This window comes from Stegostoma tigrinum, chromosome 1 (assembly GCF_030684315.1).
Source record: "Stegostoma tigrinum isolate sSteTig4 chromosome 1, sSteTig4.hap1, whole genome shotgun sequence".
NCBI classification, from domain to species: domain Eukaryota; kingdom Metazoa; phylum Chordata; class Chondrichthyes; order Orectolobiformes; family Stegostomatidae; genus Stegostoma; species Stegostoma tigrinum.
Window position 1 is genome coordinate 97,967,835 of NC_081354.1, and position 18,611 is coordinate 97,986,445.

General features: G+C 40.7%; 1 protein-coding gene across 12 annotated transcripts in view; it reads left to right on the forward strand.

Moving 5' to 3' along the window:
• Nucleotides 1–18,611, forward strand: part of LOC125452281 (kelch-like protein 5) — a 140,957-nt gene that overhangs the window by 88,264 nt on the left and 34,082 nt on the right. For 11 of the 12 annotated variants that reach the window (XM_059647171.1, XM_059647159.1, XM_059647180.1 and 8 more), the window contains one exon: nt 9,194–9,406. The exons of the other annotated variant lie outside the window; for it this stretch is intronic. In XM_059647171.1, the coding sequence (XP_059503154.1) occupies nt 9,194–9,406 (213 nt within the window). The remainder of the gene's footprint in view (nt 1–9,193; nt 9,407–18,611) is intronic. 12 annotated transcript variants of the gene reach the window in all.

The window sequence follows — 18,611 nt, forward strand, 5'->3', positions numbered from 1 at the left end:
TGTTCATTTGTGGGATGTGGGTGTCACTTGCTGGCCAGCACTTCTTGCCCACCCCTAGTCAATGTCCTATTTGAGAAACTGGTCAGGAGATTCTCAACTCTTGTCTGCCACAGACTTATCTTCATTGGTTGGAATTTATCTTGGGATTACAGTTCCAGAACTTTTTAGGTTAGCTTTATCCAAAATCTTGCACATAGAGTCCAAGCCATTTCTAATGCAAACTTGATGACATATGGAGAGTCAACATCATTTTACGGGATAATTGCTCATTTCCCACAGTACATCACGCAAATGCCAGGAAAGCTATAAGGTTACTTGTAGTCCTGAAAAGTGTCCAGCTCTCCCAAAGGGAAAGGGTAAAGTATCTCAAAACTTTGAGTAACAGGGAAAGGCAATAACCTAGTGATATTATCCCTAATCCAGAAACCCAGCCAATGTTCTGGGGACCCAGGTTCCATGGCAGGTGGTAGAATTTGAATTCAAAAAATGTCTGGAATTAAGAATCATTGCTGATTGTTGGTAAAACCCATCTGGTTCATTAATGTCCTTCAGGGAAGAAATCTGCCACCCTCACCTTGTCCATCCCAGTTCAACACCGGCACTTGCACACAGTGTCAAATGAGCAATGGACAATGCATTGCTGTTCATGTGCAAGTCTGGCACGGAAATCACAAAACAAAAAGAATCATTCACCATTTAAGTGGCAGTACCTCTCCCAGTCAGTGTCCACTTCCCAAAAATCAGCACCTTCCACTCATACAATATAAATATTGGTTTTCTATTTGAATTTGTATTCCGGCATAATATCACAACGAGTGCAAGATGAAAGGCATTCGCAAAATGTCTTTCTCACTAATATTCAAGTTCTATACTACCAAATTCCTGTTTCATTTTAGAACTCAGCATAAATGTTGATACTGTGGTGCTATTGTAAATTAAGTGTCTTCAACTCAGAATTGAGTGCTCTCGTTCGGTGAGTGGGCCATACAAAAATCATAAGAAGAAATTTATTTTTAGAAACTCATTTCCACAAATAATTACCCTTGTCAGATGGATTCTTCTTGGCACCTAGTCTCCAATCGTGATTTGAAATTGCTTTCCCTGGTAGTCTTTAATGTGTAGTCAGAACTATTCCTTTACAGCAGCTGTTGCTATGGAAACTGCTTGAACCTAGCTATTGGGGTTCATTTAAATTGCATTAATCTCTCAATAATTAAATGGATTTATGGGGATTCTATATTAAAATGTGTAATGTTTCATTCAAACAAATTGAAGGAAAAGTAAATGTCTACTTGCAGTACTTTATATTGGGACCAATATGTCAAATGTAAATATACAAAATTATATTTAGAAACATTTTTAATCATTTTGCGGACTATTTCACTTTTACATTAAGCTTAGTGTTCAGGACTCATCCAGTTCAAAGCTACTTTTATCATTTCACTATCTAGACAAGCTACTAAATTTTAGAATGTTTCCAGTCATCTTACTGAGGACCAGAACACCAGATTGGCCCAGAAGCCACTTGAACCCCAGAAAGACATGTTGCCAACCGGAAATAAAGTCAAAAGTTTTTCTGCTTTTTTCTCTTCAGGAAGTGATCCAATTTCCATTTGAAAGCCATGATTGGATCTGCTTTCATCACACTCTTGAGCACTGCATCCAGATCCGAGCACTTGCTGCATGAAAAGTTTTTCCATGAAAACCATTGCTTCTGTTGTCAATTTCCTTAAATCTGTGTTCTCATCTTGCCCCGTTTTGCCAATGTTATGGGTTCTTCTGTATCTATTCTGTCCAAATCCATCGTCATAATTTTAACCCCTTTCAAGTTACCTCTAATGTGCTGTGTTGGTTTACTTTTCCCCAACAACATATCACTTGCATGAAAGGAAAGAAAATAAAATAACAAGCGTAGAGAAAATCTTTCGTTCAAGTTAGCTGTTACTTGATGAAGCCTATTGTCTTTGGTTGTCAGGCGTAAAAAGTAACAAGTAAATGACTAATGCCTGAGAGGGCTGGAACAATATATGAAAAGAAATATATGTTTTCTGGGATAACAAGGTGTAAGAGCTGGATGAACCCAGCAGGCCAAACAGCATCAGAGGCGCAGGAAGGCTGATGTATCTGGCCTAGACCCTTCTGTTTATGTTTCTGTTGGTTATTGCACAGAGCTTGGAGGTGTTAGTTTCTTTTACTAAAGCCAGTTGTTTTTACAAAAACAGTGTTAAGCTGAATTCCCTAAATAAAACCTCAACTGTTAAGAAGACTGCATAACAGTAAAGGTAGATCAATAAAGCCTCAGTGCTTTCACCAGCCTGGCCTAAGTTATCTGGTCTTAGCCTCAGCAGTTAGTTGGGCAATACAGCTGCACTCACCTGAGGTGGGGAAAGTCAACTAATTCCCCATCTGTAAGCTGATTTGAGCACTTTCAAATCTGAGTCTATGGCTGGCAATTAGACATTCCATTAGTTCTATCATTTTCATTCACTTCAAGTCTGCCTATCTCTTTTCTCTCAGGCTGACTGACAAGTGGAGTTAATTAAGAGTCTTAGGAGCACAAAAGCTGACGTTTCAGGCCTAGACCCTTCATCAGAAGGGTCTAGACCCAAAATGTCAGCTTTAGTGCTCCTAAGATGCTGCTTGGCCTGCTGTGTTCATTCAGCTCCACGCTTTGTTATCTCGGGTTCTCCAGCATCTACAGTTCCCATTATCTCTTAATTAAGAGTCTTTTCTCCATCCCACAACCTTTGACTTGTGAATCGCGTGTACTCTCGTTCTGATATTCAGTCTTTTGTGGATTCTGAGACTGTATCTTGTTCTCGCTATCAAGGCTTCTTACTTCAGGACACAGCAGCTCCTTCCCTCGCTCTCCAGTGTAATGCATGAGCCATTCTAAATAGGTGCACAGCTGCCCATAGAAAGGGACCTTTGAGTGGACGAACTGAATCAGCATGGTAGCGACAGAAACTGTGATTAAAGGAGAAGCTCCTCACAGATTCTGTCTCCTGCACTTGCTGTTCCTCCATCTAATGCACTTGGTGACATTACGTGAGCTTGTCACTGCCATCATTGTGTTTACCACAACTATTTGCGAGGGTTTCAGGACAAATTCACCTGCTGCTGCTATGTATTTCGACAGTTATTGAATGCTGTATGTTTAGATTCTCGTTTAGGGGACATGCATATTTAGGTCAAGAGAGACTAGATTATTTCTGGAATCCTGTCAGAAAAATGGTTACAGTTCCTCTCACTGGTTCTTAATTTTAGACTTTTGAATTTGGAATGCATTGAAGAATCTAACAAAGTATCTGTCTTCCATATAAAATGTCTTTACTGTTTGATTTCGTTAATTGTCAGATTTTATTTTACGAATACTTATAAGGACTTGGTAATGGTAACAGCTACTTCAGGAGCCCTTTTAAAGGAGTCCTCATTCTGAACAGGTGAGAAAATCACTACAACATGATTCTTAGTATCCATAAATTGGAACTATATACTCAAACCCCAGATTCCTGCCTTTTTCCCATATCCAGGCAAACCTGGATAGAAATTTCTGAATTTCGCTAATGGTAAATTTTTTTAAAAAGACTTTTTTTTAAACAGCTCATGTTCTTCCAAGCCCCAGAAGTAAAGTTTAGACCTCTGCTGCAATGCAGTTCCTAGAAGGGCAAGCCTACAATTTCCCCCCAACCCTTAACTCTTCGGGCTGAAAACTCCCAAGAAGAACTTTGTTCAGAACTGACTTACATTCTATAACTTTCCACTGTTGGACATGGCCTCTGAACTGTTTGATTTTTGTTTGACTTTTTTCTCCGGCTCTTATTTTCCATTGCACACAACCAGAAAGCTGATCAGAAGGATCCCACTTGCACACCTACATGTATTTGTAGTTTGCTTCCATCATCCTCCTGCCAGAAGTTACAATTGATCCAAAAGTCTCATCAATGATAAATCCCTTTTCTTGTGACCACTCAGTTCAAAAATGTTTATTTTAACTCCATTTCTTTTCCTTTGATAATATGAGTCTCTACCCCTATGATTACTGCTTCACAAATTGGATGAAACGGTTTGTTGCTGGTTAACCTGAAAAAAATCAAAGCTGATAGCAGCACACGGTGCCATCTTAAAGTGAATTTGAGTGCAGCAAGGATCATATTAAGGGGTATTAAAAAAAATCTGGTATGTAGATGATATGTTCATGAGCATTAATTTGCAGTTGCCAGTAATGATTTCCTTATGTACCACCAACTTTCTTCAGCATTTTCTGATGCCAGCCATAAATTATCAATGAATTCAATTTCACAATCAGCCATGCTGGAATTTTAACTTGGAAATTCCAGATTGCTAATTCAATTTCGTATCCACTATTTGTTTCTTTGTGCCTAGATTTTCTCTCACCATCAGTTCTGTTTGCTGTGAAACCTAAAAACAGTTGTCAAAATGAGTTACTCAGAGTTATAAACAATAGCTGTATGTCCTCATGCCCAAAAGTGCAGGTGCCTAAATGTAGGAGTGATTTCCTTTCATAACCCAAATCAGATAATGTATAACTTCATTTTGTCAGATTAAATTTATCAGCTGAATTCTCCTATCAAAACGTAGCATTTTCCACCACTAACTAATCATTGTGATCGCAACTGCATTAGAAAGCCTTCTGTATTTGGCTACAGTTCCGTTGTAGATTCATTTAAACATAGAAGACTTAATTCAATCAGTTGCTGTGCTGCTGACAGCCACAAACAGCCAGGGATTGATAAAGATGCAGAATCTGCAGCAGTTTCCAAATAAATTGGGCAAAAGATAATATTTCATCATTTTGTTTGTTTCTGAGTTAAGCCTGACTTACTGGCGTACCCCTTCTCTGAAAGGGAGATAATGTAGTGATTTGCAATTGCATGCCACCCATTTTCTGCATGTACAATGATGGTCAGCAAATGACCATGAGATGCACGAATAGACTTTTGGCCCAAAGGCTGTGTCCTGCCATTCAGTGAAATCGTAGCTGATCTGATCATCCTCATCTCCACTTCGCTGCCTTTTCCCATAACCCTCAGAGGAAGGGACAATACCACTGCATCACAAGATTCCCCCCCCTCCTAATTGTCTTAGTTATTATGTATAACCAGCCAATGTAATTGTACCTATTGATACCATGCACCAAACTACAGCTTGTTAAAACAAGTGCCTCTTGTCATTAAGACACGTTAGTAGTTCATCCTCTACCAATGTTAGCTAAATAGGTGCTTAGACTGAGTAAGTGGGAGTTGATGGTCTAGTGGTAATGTCAGTGGACTCAGAAACCAAAAGCCTTAGTTAATGTTATTATAGAGTCTGAGTTATTACGGTGCAGAGAAAGGCTTTTTGGCCCGTGTCTACACTGGTCTTCATACTTCCATCAATTCTAATTTCATTTTACAGCAATTGGCCTGTAAAAATATAAGCTATGGTGTTTCAGGCGTTCATCCAAATAGCCTTAAATGTCTTGGGCATTTTTGCCTTTACTGAGAGCTCCAGGTACCCACAATGTTCTGAGTAAAAAGTATTTTCCTCAGATCCCCTCTGAACTTCCTGCTCCTTACCTTTTAAACTGTCTCGGTTGTTGACCCCTGTACAAAGGGAAACAATTCTCTTCATCTACTATAACTTTGTATGCCTCACCCTTCTCTGCCTTACCGAAAGCAGCCCCATTAAAGCTGAATTGCTCCAGCCTAGGCAACATTCTGGTGAAACTCCTCTGTCCCCTCTAGTACAAACACATTCTTCCTTTAGTATGGTGACCAGAATTGCACGTAGTCCTCCAGCTGTGGCTTAATGTTATATACAGCTCCACCATCATCTCCTTGCTCTTCTATTCAATGCCTTGTTCAATAAAAACAAATATCCCATATGCCTGTTAGCCACAGTATCGGGCTGTGCTTCTGCCTTCTAGGATCTGTGGGCAAGCACACCAACGTCCCTCTGATAGTCTATATTTGTTGTGATCTTACCTTTCCGTGTCTACTCCTTTGCATTGTTGGTTCTCCTGGTTGATGTCAGGAGGCTAATTTGACAGCAACTTAAATGTGCAAATCAAAGTCTTCCATTGTTTTGGGCAAAAACAAAAGAACCATCTAAATACATCTTTATTTATCACCAGCATGCAGCAAAGGTACTAGCTCTGCAAAATTATTTACATATTCTGATTATTTTTTAAATATTCATAAATCTTTTCTGGAGACATGTTGTACAATATTTGTGATGAGTAGGCAGAATATATTAGATTAGATTAGATTCTCTACAGTTTGGGAACAGGCCCTTCGGCCCAACAAGTCCACACCGCCCCATGCAGCATCCCACCCAGACCCAGACCCATCCCCCTGTGACCTACACACCCCTGAACACTACGGGCAATTTAGCATGGCCAATCCACCTAGCCTGCACATCTTTGGACTGTGGGAGGAAACCGGAGCACTCAGAGGAAACCCACGCAGACACGGGGAGAATGTGCAAATCCACACAGACGGTTGCCCAAGGCAGGAATCGAACCCAGGTCCCTGGCTCTGTGAGGCTGCGGTGCTAACCACTGAGCCACCGTGCCACCTAATTATTGAAGCGTATTCTGCTTTGTAACTACCTTTTTTAAGCAACAATGTAATATGAAAGAAACCTTTTGAGAAATAAAATAGAAGATGTTCCAGCTGTAACATTCACAGTTCTTTATACAGTTTTAATTTAAAACCAAATTCAAATAGTCATTTTTTAATGTAGTGAATTTGCTGTGTGTAAAGGTGATGGGATCAGAGCTGAGGACATTTTTGTTTTCCAGGCACTGTCAAGCATCAAGTGTTAATTACAGAGCACCAAAAAGTAGACGTGTGGTAATGCTTTCTCTACATCACTTTTAGGTAGCTTCACTCAGCTTTCACCTTCAGAAGACTATTTGCAGATTCATGCATTTCACATTTCTTGTCATTATGACAGGCATCCTTATGCCATAAGAGATGGGGCATCAACTAATGTCAAATTCTAATACTATTGGCTCCTGCCCGGTAGAAACTGATTGAAAATTTAAATGAGCTTTAGTATTATTTTTTCTTTCATATAAAAATGAATCATTGTGTATCTCTGTCATACATGAGAGTTTTTTTTCTCTTTTAAAGATGTGGCATAGGGTCAGACATTATGCTCACACAGTTGCAGCACGTTCTGTAACTATCTAGCAGGAGCCCATCAGAGTAGGTGCAAATTTGTTCATTTCCTATAAATGTACATAGTTTCAAGAAGGTCAAGGCTTCTACCTACCCAAATTGAGTCACTACACGGTGGAAAGAGGCCATTCAGCCCGTCGTGTCTGCACCAGTCCTCCAAAAAGATTCCTACTCAGCCCAAGGTCCCTACCATACCCCTGTAATCCCACATTTATCATGCCTAATCCACTTAGCCTGCACATCCTTGGACACTATGGGGTAATTTCACCTGACCATTCCACCTAACCTACAAGTCTTTGGACTGTGGGATGAAACTGGAGCACGTGGTGGAAATCCATACGGACACGGGGAGGACTTACAAATTCCGCACAGATAGCCACCCAAGGCTGGAATAAAACCAGGGTCCCTGCACTGTGAGGCAGCAGTGCTAATCACTGAACCACCATGCCACCCAGTTACTAATACCCAAGTATCTTTCTCAGAAGAACCTTGAGCAAGGCTTGCAAGAAAACAAAAATCAAGTTTCCCATTGCTGAGCTATTACTCGACACCCAGAAATCAATTAATACAAATATGTCTGTTCTTAGAAATTATGTATGGAGGTCAACCACCCCAATCATAATTGTCAGTGCTCAATAGCTAACAAGTATGATTCTCCATCCAGGAAATTCCATGTCCCTGGGTAATGGGTCCGTAGGTTTGATCTGTAGCACTCTTATCCTGCAATGACACATGTGACAGGTATTTCCAGGAGGTGGAATTGGTCCTTGGACTCAAGATTATTGGCATTCCTTTCTCGGTTTTCTTTCCCATACCTCACTTTAACAACAGGTGTTCCAAAAGAATTGTATCCCTTGGAGGATCCTCCAAGTCGCTTTCTTCTGAACAAGGATCCTCCAGCCACTGATGCTACTTGAGACAAGCCTTCAGGGAGGGAGTCTGTGAAACACTTCCTTTGTCCTCCCCTTGCTCGAGTTCCTTCCTTGAACTGGATGAAGATTTGCTTTGTCAGTCAGAACTTAGGGTTCCTAAGTAAGTGGTCAGCCCAGCAAAGTTGGTATAGAATGATCATGGCCTCGATGCTGGTGCTGTTGGTTCCATCAATGACACTGATGTTAATACACCTGTCCTCCCAGCTGATATGGAGAATCCATCTCAAATAGCATTGGTGATACTTCTCTAGGACCTTGAGATGATATCAATACATGGTGCAAATTTCTGAGCCAAATTAAGAGTTGGAAGGACTTATACACATGAGTCTTCATATCAGCACAGCTGTTGAAAACAGTCATTCTTTAGATGTTCAAAGAAGGCAATGGCAGTTTGGATCTCCACATCATTGTCAGCCTTAGATGAGTGGTGACTCCCCATTTAGGGAAAACGTTCTCCAGTTGGGAGAATTCCTCTGTCAGTCTTAACGGCAGAATAGTTTGGAACTTGTCTTGGGACAGTTTGCTAAAGGACTTGAACCTTCTTGAATTTAAAGCTGAGACAAATTCTTCATTATGTTTCCGTGAAAGCTGTAAGCGAGGCTTGAAGACTCTCTTTCAAGAGAGCAAACCTGACATTGTCATCCACATACTGAAGTTCTACAAACAATGTCAGTGTCGTTTTCTTCATGGATTTCAACCGATTGAAGTTGAAAAGTTTTCCATCCATCGTGTAGACAACATCTACACCTCTGCGAAGCTTGTACATTGAATAAATTCGAGTTCTGCTGAATTTATGGCCCTGTGAGAAGTGTGCCATGGAAGTTGGGCAGTCATTTTTGAGATTCCAACATGTACACATATTGCATGAACAGCAATTATTTGTATGTATATTCAGGTAACAAACTACGGCAGAAGACATTTTCAATACATTTTAGATGCAATGACATCTTCATTTCTCTGTTTTTGTGTAAATCGCTTAATTATATATCCCCTAATAATCCAATTGTAAAGTAATTGCAGTACGGTTGACCTTCTTGGGAGAAATGTCAAGTGATATTTCTTCTTTTGTTCTAGGAGCACTTCATGGATGTGATCAGGAATCAGGAGTTTCTACTGCTGCCTGCAAATGAGATAGTTAAACTGTTGGCTAGTGATGACATGAATATACCAAATGAAGAAACCATATTGAATGCACTGCTTAGCTGGGTTCGGCATGATGCAGATAACAGACAAAAAGAACTTAGCAAATTGCTGGCTTACATCAGACTTCCTCTGCTGTGCCCTCAGGTAAATTGCATCTTTCTTTAAACTGTTACTTAGCTGGTTCCATTAATTCATTCAAAGAGTTAATGTCTTGGCAACGATAGTTGGCAAGCCTTTACTTTCAAAAAGAACAAAAACCGTCAACAGATTTGTCATGAGAACATCCAAGAATGATATGTGGTATATCAATTTGACTTAAGTTATGGAGTCTGTGGGGATGCTTTTCATCTGAATTTTATCATTCTCTTCCATGGAGAGATATGCTGGTGAACTGTTTTCTTGAACCACTGCAATCCTTGGGTTGTAGGAACAGTCACAGGGCAGTTAGGAAGGGAATTGCAGGATTTTGTCTCAGTGACAGGTATAGAGTTGATGGTAGTTGTCATTTTCCTAAGATAGGGAATTTTAAGAGTAGGACGTACGTTTGTAAGATAAGAGGAGAGAGATTTTAAAAGGACATGAGAGACAAATGTTTTTACACAGAAGGTGATTCATGTATGGAATGAACTTCCTGATGAAGTGATGGGTGCAGTTACAATTTCAACATTTAAAAGACATTAGGATGAATAATTGAATAGGAAAGGTTTGGAGGAATATGGGCCTGGAGCAGGCAGGTGGGACTAGTTTACTTTGGAACTATGTTTGGCATGGACCGGTTGAACAGTTAGTCACATGTTGAACTTGTGTTAAGAGAATCTATTGAGTTGATGTGTAGACTTAGAATCATAGAATCCCTACAGTGCAGAAAGAAGCTAATTGGCCCAGTGAGCCTGCACTGACTCTTCGAACAGCAGCACACCCAAACCCATCTCCCAACCCATCCCTATAACCCTGTAATGGCCTAGTGGTATCATCGCTGGGCTGTTAATTCAGAGTCCCAGATAATGTTCTGGGGACCTGGGTTTGAATCCTGCCACAGCAGATGGTGAAATGTGAATTCACTAAATATCTGGAATTAAAAATCTAACGATGACTGTGAATCCATTTTTGATTGATTGTCAGAAAAAACCCCATCTGGTTCACTAATATTCTATGGGGAAGGAAACTGCCATCCTTACCTGGTCTGGTCTACATGTGACTTCAGACCCACAGCAATGTAGTTGACTCTTAACTGCCCCCCTGGGCAATAAGGCTGCCTAGCCTGTGATGCCGTCATCCCATGAATGCATGAAGAATAAAGAGCTTGGCCAATCCCTCCTAACCCCCACACCACTGTGCTGTGAGTGAAAACCGGAGCACCCGGAGGAAACCCATACAGACACTAGGAGAGCATGCAGACTCCACACAGTCAGTCACCCAGGGCTGGAATCAAGCCCAAGATGCTGACGCTTTGAGGCAGCAATGTTAATCACTGAGCCACCTATTTATGTCAAAATTCCTTCTGATTCTAGGCAGAGTATGTTGCCCAAGGTGTCATGGTCTATGAATGCTTCTAAAAAACTATTTTGAAGATAACAAGTGTAGTGTAGCTGTATAATCATTTTAATGTTATTATTTGATCGCTTCTGGCACTGCTGCCAGCTCATTGGATCCAGACTCCAGGAATTGACCTTCCTGGTAATCTGCTTCCATTCTCTTCACAGGGTGGTCCTTGAGTGCCATCTATTCCATCAGTAGACCAGGACACCTCTTTTCCTGCCCACCTGCAACCTCCATCTTTCATCAGTCACAATGGAACCTCTGACTGCCTCACTGTTCATTGCCCAAAAAAACTTGAATACAGTAATGTTTTGGACCAGCTTCCCTTTAAGAGATGTACCGCTTTTAAGAAACAGCAGGCTGCTTGTATCGTACAATCAGCAAATGATGCTGCTGGGGCTCCCTGCTGTGTAAATAGGCTCTAGGCTTCTCCAAGATCAGAAGAGCAGTCAGGCAGCTGCTTGGCGCAGCACTACAATTGAGAAAATAAGGTGGATACATCAGAATTGCATTGTTCCTAATTCGTACAATTTCCTTTCATCTTTGCAGGCACAGCATGTGGGAGGTGGGACTGGCTCTTGGTTCATTACTTGTCCACATCTGAAAACAAGTTGTATTTCTGGGCACTTTGTGTTTCTTTAAAGAGCATTCTAGCTGATAATACCATCTAGCATGTGAACATAATGCATATCTCTGTAGGCAAGTGGAGTGTTGGGTTAAAGAATATCCACACATGAAGGCGGAGTATTATAATATTTAAGTGATGCAAGACTGAAAGTAACTCCCTCCCCTTTTTTCAACCTTTATGTCTGGTACCAGCCAAACTCCAAATTATGCCTATATAAATGGGTGTCTAGGATTACTAAACAATGAACTGTGACATCAGGGGAATTTAAACAGCTAGTTGGAAGATTTGAATGAAATGAATTGACTCTTGATGTTTTGCGTGCTCTTATTATTCTTGGCATAGTTGTCAGTACTTATGTATCTTTATTTGATAGATATGGTGTCTGTTATTGGAGTTGTTTGACCTTCCTCTTTGCCTCATAGAAGTAGATAAATATGGGTTCTGTTAGTTGCTATCTTTAGTTTTGTCTTAGAGGGTTGTAATTCATATTGACTGCTGTGAATGTATACAAGAGGTGACTAAGTATAGCACTTGGGGAAAATAGGATCATAGGTTCTGAGGAGAAAGCAGGGTCAGGCTTTTGAGTTGGACAAGATCCAGGATTGTGAAGAATGGTGGAATAGGCCCAAAGGGCCAAATGGCCGCCTCCAGTTAAAGTTCATTTTCAAAATTGCACCTTTTATGTCAAATAGTAAAGTGCCAAAGGCTGTTTGATCAAAGTAGCCTCATGGTTTAGTCTGATGCAATCAAGGCATACACTGTAATGGACACAAAATTGCAACCTGTTTATGTTGAAGATTTGACTCATGAAATTTTAGCTAGACTGTGTATTGGAAATTTAACCTGGGTTCTATTTTGATTATTCTGAGAAGATAAATGTTATTTTTGTGCACTGAAGAAGCAAGGCAAATGGATAAGGGTGCTGGGCAAGCAAATGGTGCTAAAGATAGACGTCTCCTGGCCTTAATGAAATGCATCCCAGGGTACAAAAAGAGGTGATGGGGGAAATAGCAAATGCACTAGTATTTATTTACAAAAAGTCACTGGAGTCTGGGTTCGCTCCCACAGATTGGAAAACAGCCAATGTGACGCCATTGTTTAAAAAAGGAAGTAGACAAAAAGCAGGTAACTATAGGTCAGGTGGCTTAACTTTGGTAGCAGGAAAAATGATAGATTCATTAAGGATGAAATAGCAAGACATCGGGATATAAATTGTCCCAATAGGAACACCCAGCATGGGTTCGTGAAGGGTAGGTCATGTTTAACTAATTTGATGGAATTCTTTGAGGACATTACTTGCATGGTGGACATGGTGGAACCTGTGGATGTGGTGTATCTGGATTTCCAGAAGGCATTTGACAAGGTGCCACACCAAAGGCTGCTACATAAGATAAAGTTGCACGGTATTACACGTAATGTATTGGCATAGATAGACGATTGGTTGAACAGTCAAAAGCAGAGGGTAGGGGTAAATGGATGTTTTTCTGAGTGGCAGTCAGTGGGTAATGGTGTGCCTCAGGGATCAGTGTTGGGACCGCAATTGTTTATAACTTACATAGATGATTTGGAGTTGGGAACTAAGTATGGTGTGTCAAAATTTGCAGATGACACTAAGGTGAGTGGTAGAGCAAAGTGTGCAGAAGACACTGAAAGTCTGCAGAGGGATATAGATAGTCTAAGTGAGTGGGCAAAGGTCTGGCAGATGGAGTACAATGTTAATAAGTGTGAGATCATCCATTTTGGTAGGAATAACAGCAAAGTTGACTGTTTTAAATGGTGAAAAATTGCAGCACGCTGCTGTGCAGAGGGACTTGGGTGTCCTTGTTCATGAATTGCTGAAAGTAGGATTGCAGGTGCAGCAGGTAATTAAAAAGGCAAATGGAATTTTGTCGCCATTGCTAGAGGGATGGAGTTTAAAAACAGGGAGGCTGTGCTGCAGCTGTATAGGGTCCTGGTGAGGCCTGGAGTACTGTGTGCAGATGTCTCCTTACTTGAGAAGAGGTATACTGGCACGGCAGGGGGTGCAGAGGAGATTCATTCGGTTGATTCCACAGTTGAGAGAGTTAGATTTTGAAGACAGACTGAGTAGACAGGGATTAGACTCATTGGAATTCAGAAGAATGAGAGGACATCTTATAGAAACATATAAGATTATGAAGGGAATAGATAAAGTGGAAGCAGGAAGGTTGTTTCCGCTGGCAGGTGAAACTAGGACTGGAGGGCATCACCTTAAAATAAAGGGAAACAGATGTAGGACTGAGGTCGGGAGGAACTTCTTCACTCAAGTGGTTGTGAATCTGTGGAATTCCTTGCCTAGTGAAGCGGTTGAAGCTACCTCGCTGAATGTTTTTAAGGCAAGGCTAGATAAATTTTTGAACAGTAAAGGAATTGAGGGTTAGGGTGAGTGGACGGGTAAGTAGAGCTGAGTCTCAAAGATCAGCCTTGATCTTACTAAATGGTGGGGCAGCCTCGAGGGGCCAGATGGCCTACTCCTGCTCCTAGTTCTTATGTTCTTATAAACTTTGTCTCAAAACTTTGGTTTCATTTTGAGAAAAGAAAGGTCACTTCTGTGTCATTACCATGAAGAAAACTTATCAATGTGCAGTTTTCTAACAGTTGCCTCAGCTGTCTATAAAGGTGATTTTAGGTAAATTTGGTGCTGTGTTGGGAAATTGAACACTCAAACTGTGATTGCCAATAACATTAAAGCTGTTGTAAGACAGGCAGAGGCTCCCAAGCAGTTGTGTCTTGCATTCTCAGAAAGCTTACTTGATCATTTGAAGACATCTGACATTGTTACCATTTTGTTTAGTGCCCAGTATGACTTATCATGACAGTTTTTAATCTTGAAACATGCTAAATCAATTTTGCCCATTGATGAGTTCATAAATTGTTGATTATCGGCAGCATATAAAAACAAAAATGAAGATTCTAACATCACTCAGCAGGTCTAGCAGCATCGGGGAAGGGAGAAACAGGGTTAAAATTTTAAATCGATGACCTGTTCTGACAAAAGTCATCAGCGTGAAATGTTATCATTGTTTCTGTTTCTGCTGCCAGACCTGCTGAATATTTGAGTTATTTCAGATTCCTGTTGTTTGCTTGCTTTTCTAAAGAGCATGGGTATGTAGATAAGAATTGTCTTACTGTGAGCACGTAAAGAGGTGTTGGGAAAATCCTTAATTTTAACTGCTTACTTTCCAGCAGAGACATTATGAATAACAGTCAAGAGTAGGAACTCAGTCTGATATTTTTTTAAACCTTCTGTTAGCCAGGCAACACTGAAGCAAACCATAGTAGCCACTGCCACGCCAGGTAAGATCACCAGTTTAAAATAGAACTGGCAATAGACAATAATTTCATCTATTAATGGCTAGCTGTTTAGTTAGACAAGCTACTTTCTGGTAAATCTGCTTTATTAGACCAATCAGGTCACAGGATAAAATTAGGAGAAATAACACAATTCCAAGGATAAAACAAAAAGAAGTTGCATTTATAGCAATTTTTATCACTTGCCCAGGACATCCTGAAAATGTTTTGCAATAGTAGGTTAATATTGAACTTTGTTCTTTAGACACATACTGCAGTCCATTATTGGACAACAGAACGCCACAAATAGAAAATGAATGATTGTCCCGTAAATTTGTAAGTCGGCCATGTGAGAGGAAGGAATGTTGAGAACTCATTGAACAAAGAGAACTTGCTGTTCTTCGAGGAATAAGACCATAGGTTGTAGGAGCAGAACTGGACTATTCAGCTCATTGAGGTTGCTCCATCATTCAACAAGACCATGGATAATCTTGACTTTCCTGACGTTTTGCCATAACTCTGGATTCCCTTATGGGTCAAAACTGCATCTCAGCCTTAAATATACCTAACAACCCAAATTTTACAGACTTCTGCTGTCAAAAAAAATCCATCGCTTCACTGCAGTCTGACAGAAAACAATCCTCCCAGTCTCTTTCTTAAATTCCCTTACTCTGAGATTATGCCTTCTGGTCCTAAACTCTGCCAGAAGGTGATACAACCCCCAGACATTTGCACTGTCAAGACTGCTAAGAATATTATATGTTTCAACAAAGCTGCTTTTTATTCTTGTCTGTAATAAATACAAGCCCAAGTCTGGAAGTGTCTTAGGATCTTTTGTGTCCATTTGATTAGGCAGATGAGGGCTCAGTTCACCATCTCAATGAACAATGCAATACTTCCTCAGTTCTGCAGTGGGTTTACAGTATAGATTAGGGCAAGACTATGAGCAAGAATCCGCCCTCACCTTCACTGACTTTCAGGTGTTTCCACAAAATGAACAAACTGAATTCATTCAGTCACCAACTGATTTGTATCTGACTGAAGTAATTTCACGGAGGCTGGATTACCGTCACCAAGACCCCCTTTATTTACACAGGGTCAGTAGATGTACTCTGACTAGCTAGCTTAAAGCCAGTCCCTAGAGAATCCCTAACACTCCTGTTTATTTTTGTTTAAATGTGCATTATCAAGCACTCCAATTTTGGGCAAATATTGTGGATGTTGTTATATTAAACATTTGATATTACTAAGTCCCAGATCTAGCTGTTTCTTTCACTGACCTATTTTCTTAATCAGCCTGTTCAGAGGTACTATTACACACAGCAGGAGCAAGTGGGACCTGGATCTAGGCCTCATGGTCCAGGGGTAGGGACACTGCCACTGTTTCACAAGAGGGCCCCAAATTAACAGAACACACAAAAGCTAATTTCCTGACTGGGAATCGAACCTGGACCATGGCAGTGAAAGCACCGAATCCTAACCACTGGTCTGCTAGGGATGCTGCAACTCCTGTTTATCTCTGTAAACCACGACACCCTGATTGGCCCAGGTTAACAGCCCCAATCGAGGAACTTGTAGATCCACCTGGCCAACCTTATTCCAATCACAGCATTGAACATCAGTGAGAGATAACTTTAGTAATGTTTGGTGGAACTGGCTGAGTTTTCTTTTGTTGGAGCATTTGCTGCCTGAATGATAAATATTGACAATATGCTGCTGCAACCAGTCCTACGCTGTTTCTTTATAAGACCAGTTTGGTACAACTATTATAAAGTGATCTAACCAACTGTTAGCCTCAGACAAGGATCAATCATTATTCACATAATTAAAGATAGTTATATTGAGTTTTAACCTGAGAAATTCTTGTAGCCATGTCCAAAGGACTCTGTTTATTGGCTGTTGATAACAATATTCACCTTCCTGTTGGCCATGTCTCGGTTTGACAGCTGTAGGGTTTACTTGTTAACATTGCCCCTGCCTCCTGCCGTTGATCTGATTTTGAGCTTCTAGAAACCAATATTTCTTGATTTGGAGATAAAGTCCTTCAGTATTCCTCTTTTGTCAATGTCAGGATTAAGGTGATGATGTCTGAGGTTGAGTGGCTGTGGCAGAACCTAACTGAGTGCACTTGTTTGCACTGTTGATTCCCTCTGTCACTTTGATTGGGAGCAGGATGATGAGTTAGTGATCAGTAAAGATAAATGTATGCCTTATTTTGTGAGTGGAAAATAACTAGACATTTTCAGAAGAAGGGTCTAGACCTGAAACTAAGATAATAAAATGTGAGGCTGGATGAACACAGCAGGCCAAGCAGCATCTCAGGAGCACAAAAGCTGACGTTTCGGGCCTAGACCCTTCATCTCTCTCTGATGAAGGGTCTAGGCCCGAAACGTCAGCTTTTGTGCTCCTGAGATGCTGCTTGGCCTGCTGTGTTCATCCAGCCTCACATTTTATTATCTTGGAATCTCCAGCATCTGCAGTTCCCATTATCTCTAGACCTGAAACGTCAGCTTTCCTCCTCCTCTTGCTGCTTGGCCTGCTGTGTTCATCCAGCTCTACACCTTGTTGTCTCAGATTCTCCAGCATCGGCAGTTCCTACTATCTCTAAAACAACTACAGTTAGACGTGATTTTATGATTGGGCAACACATGCTAAACTGATGCTTAGTGGAAAGCATTCAGCTCACAAACATACTGAATCCAGTTAACGAAATTTCCAGAGAACCCTCTTTGCTGATGCATGACAAAAACAAATAACTTCAACACATCCCAGGCTTGAAGTGTTAATGACTTTGCCTGAATAGAATGTCATGATAGGTTAGTTGTGGCTAAACTTCAAATTGACAGTTTAGCAGACTTTAAATCAACTAGTTGTGTTTATTCCAAACTCATTTTGAGGGTTTCCTAAAGGGGCAAGAATCAACACCTTAACGAATAGAAGCTTTTGGTTCAAACTATTGCATATTTCAGGAGGTTAAATATGAAACAAAACTGTTTAAAAGCAATTGCCAAGAAAAGTAGTATTTGACTGAGGCCAGTGTGGGCAATGGCAAGATTTCTGGCAGAATCAGATGAGAAATCCAGTAAGACTTATCTTGATGTCTGGAGCCCACAATTCCATTTGCCTTCCTCTTACCTGCCGAACCTGAATGCTAGCTTTTTGAGAAATGTAGAAACATAGCACAAAGTCTGTTCAACAATTTGAGCCTGCTCCATCATTCATATGATCAATGCAGCTCAGTACTCTGTTCCTGATTTTTGCCCCATACCCTTTGATCCCTTTATCTCTGGTAATTGTATCTTGTTCTTGTAAACATTCAATGTTTTGATCTCAACTGCTTTAAATGGCAGAGAATTCCAAAGGCTTCTTACTCCATGGGTGAAGAACTTTCTCCTCAACTCAGCCTTAAATGGTCTACCACATATCCTTAGTCTGTGACTCCTGGTTCTGGACTCCACAGTTATTGGAAGTATCCTTACTGTGTTTACTGTCTCTCGTCCTGTTAGAGTTCATGCATGTGGCCCTCCCCAATCCCTCTCTGTTGTAGCTTTCTGCAGTCTTTCTCTAATTAAATAATACCCAGCTTCACTATTCCTCCTGCCAAAGTGCACACCTGACATTTTCCCACATGATATTCCGTCTGCCAGGTTTTTGCCCATTGGCTTAACCTGTCTGTATGCTCTTTGTGTTTTCTTTACCACTTGCCTTGCCACCTATTCTTACATTATCTGCAAACTTGACTACAGTACATTAACTTTTTTCATCCAAATCATCAATATATATGCCTCTGCACTGATCCCTGTGGCACACCATTAGTGTCAGGTTGCCATGCTGAAAATGTTCCCCTTATCTGAACAGTCTGTCCTCAGTTAA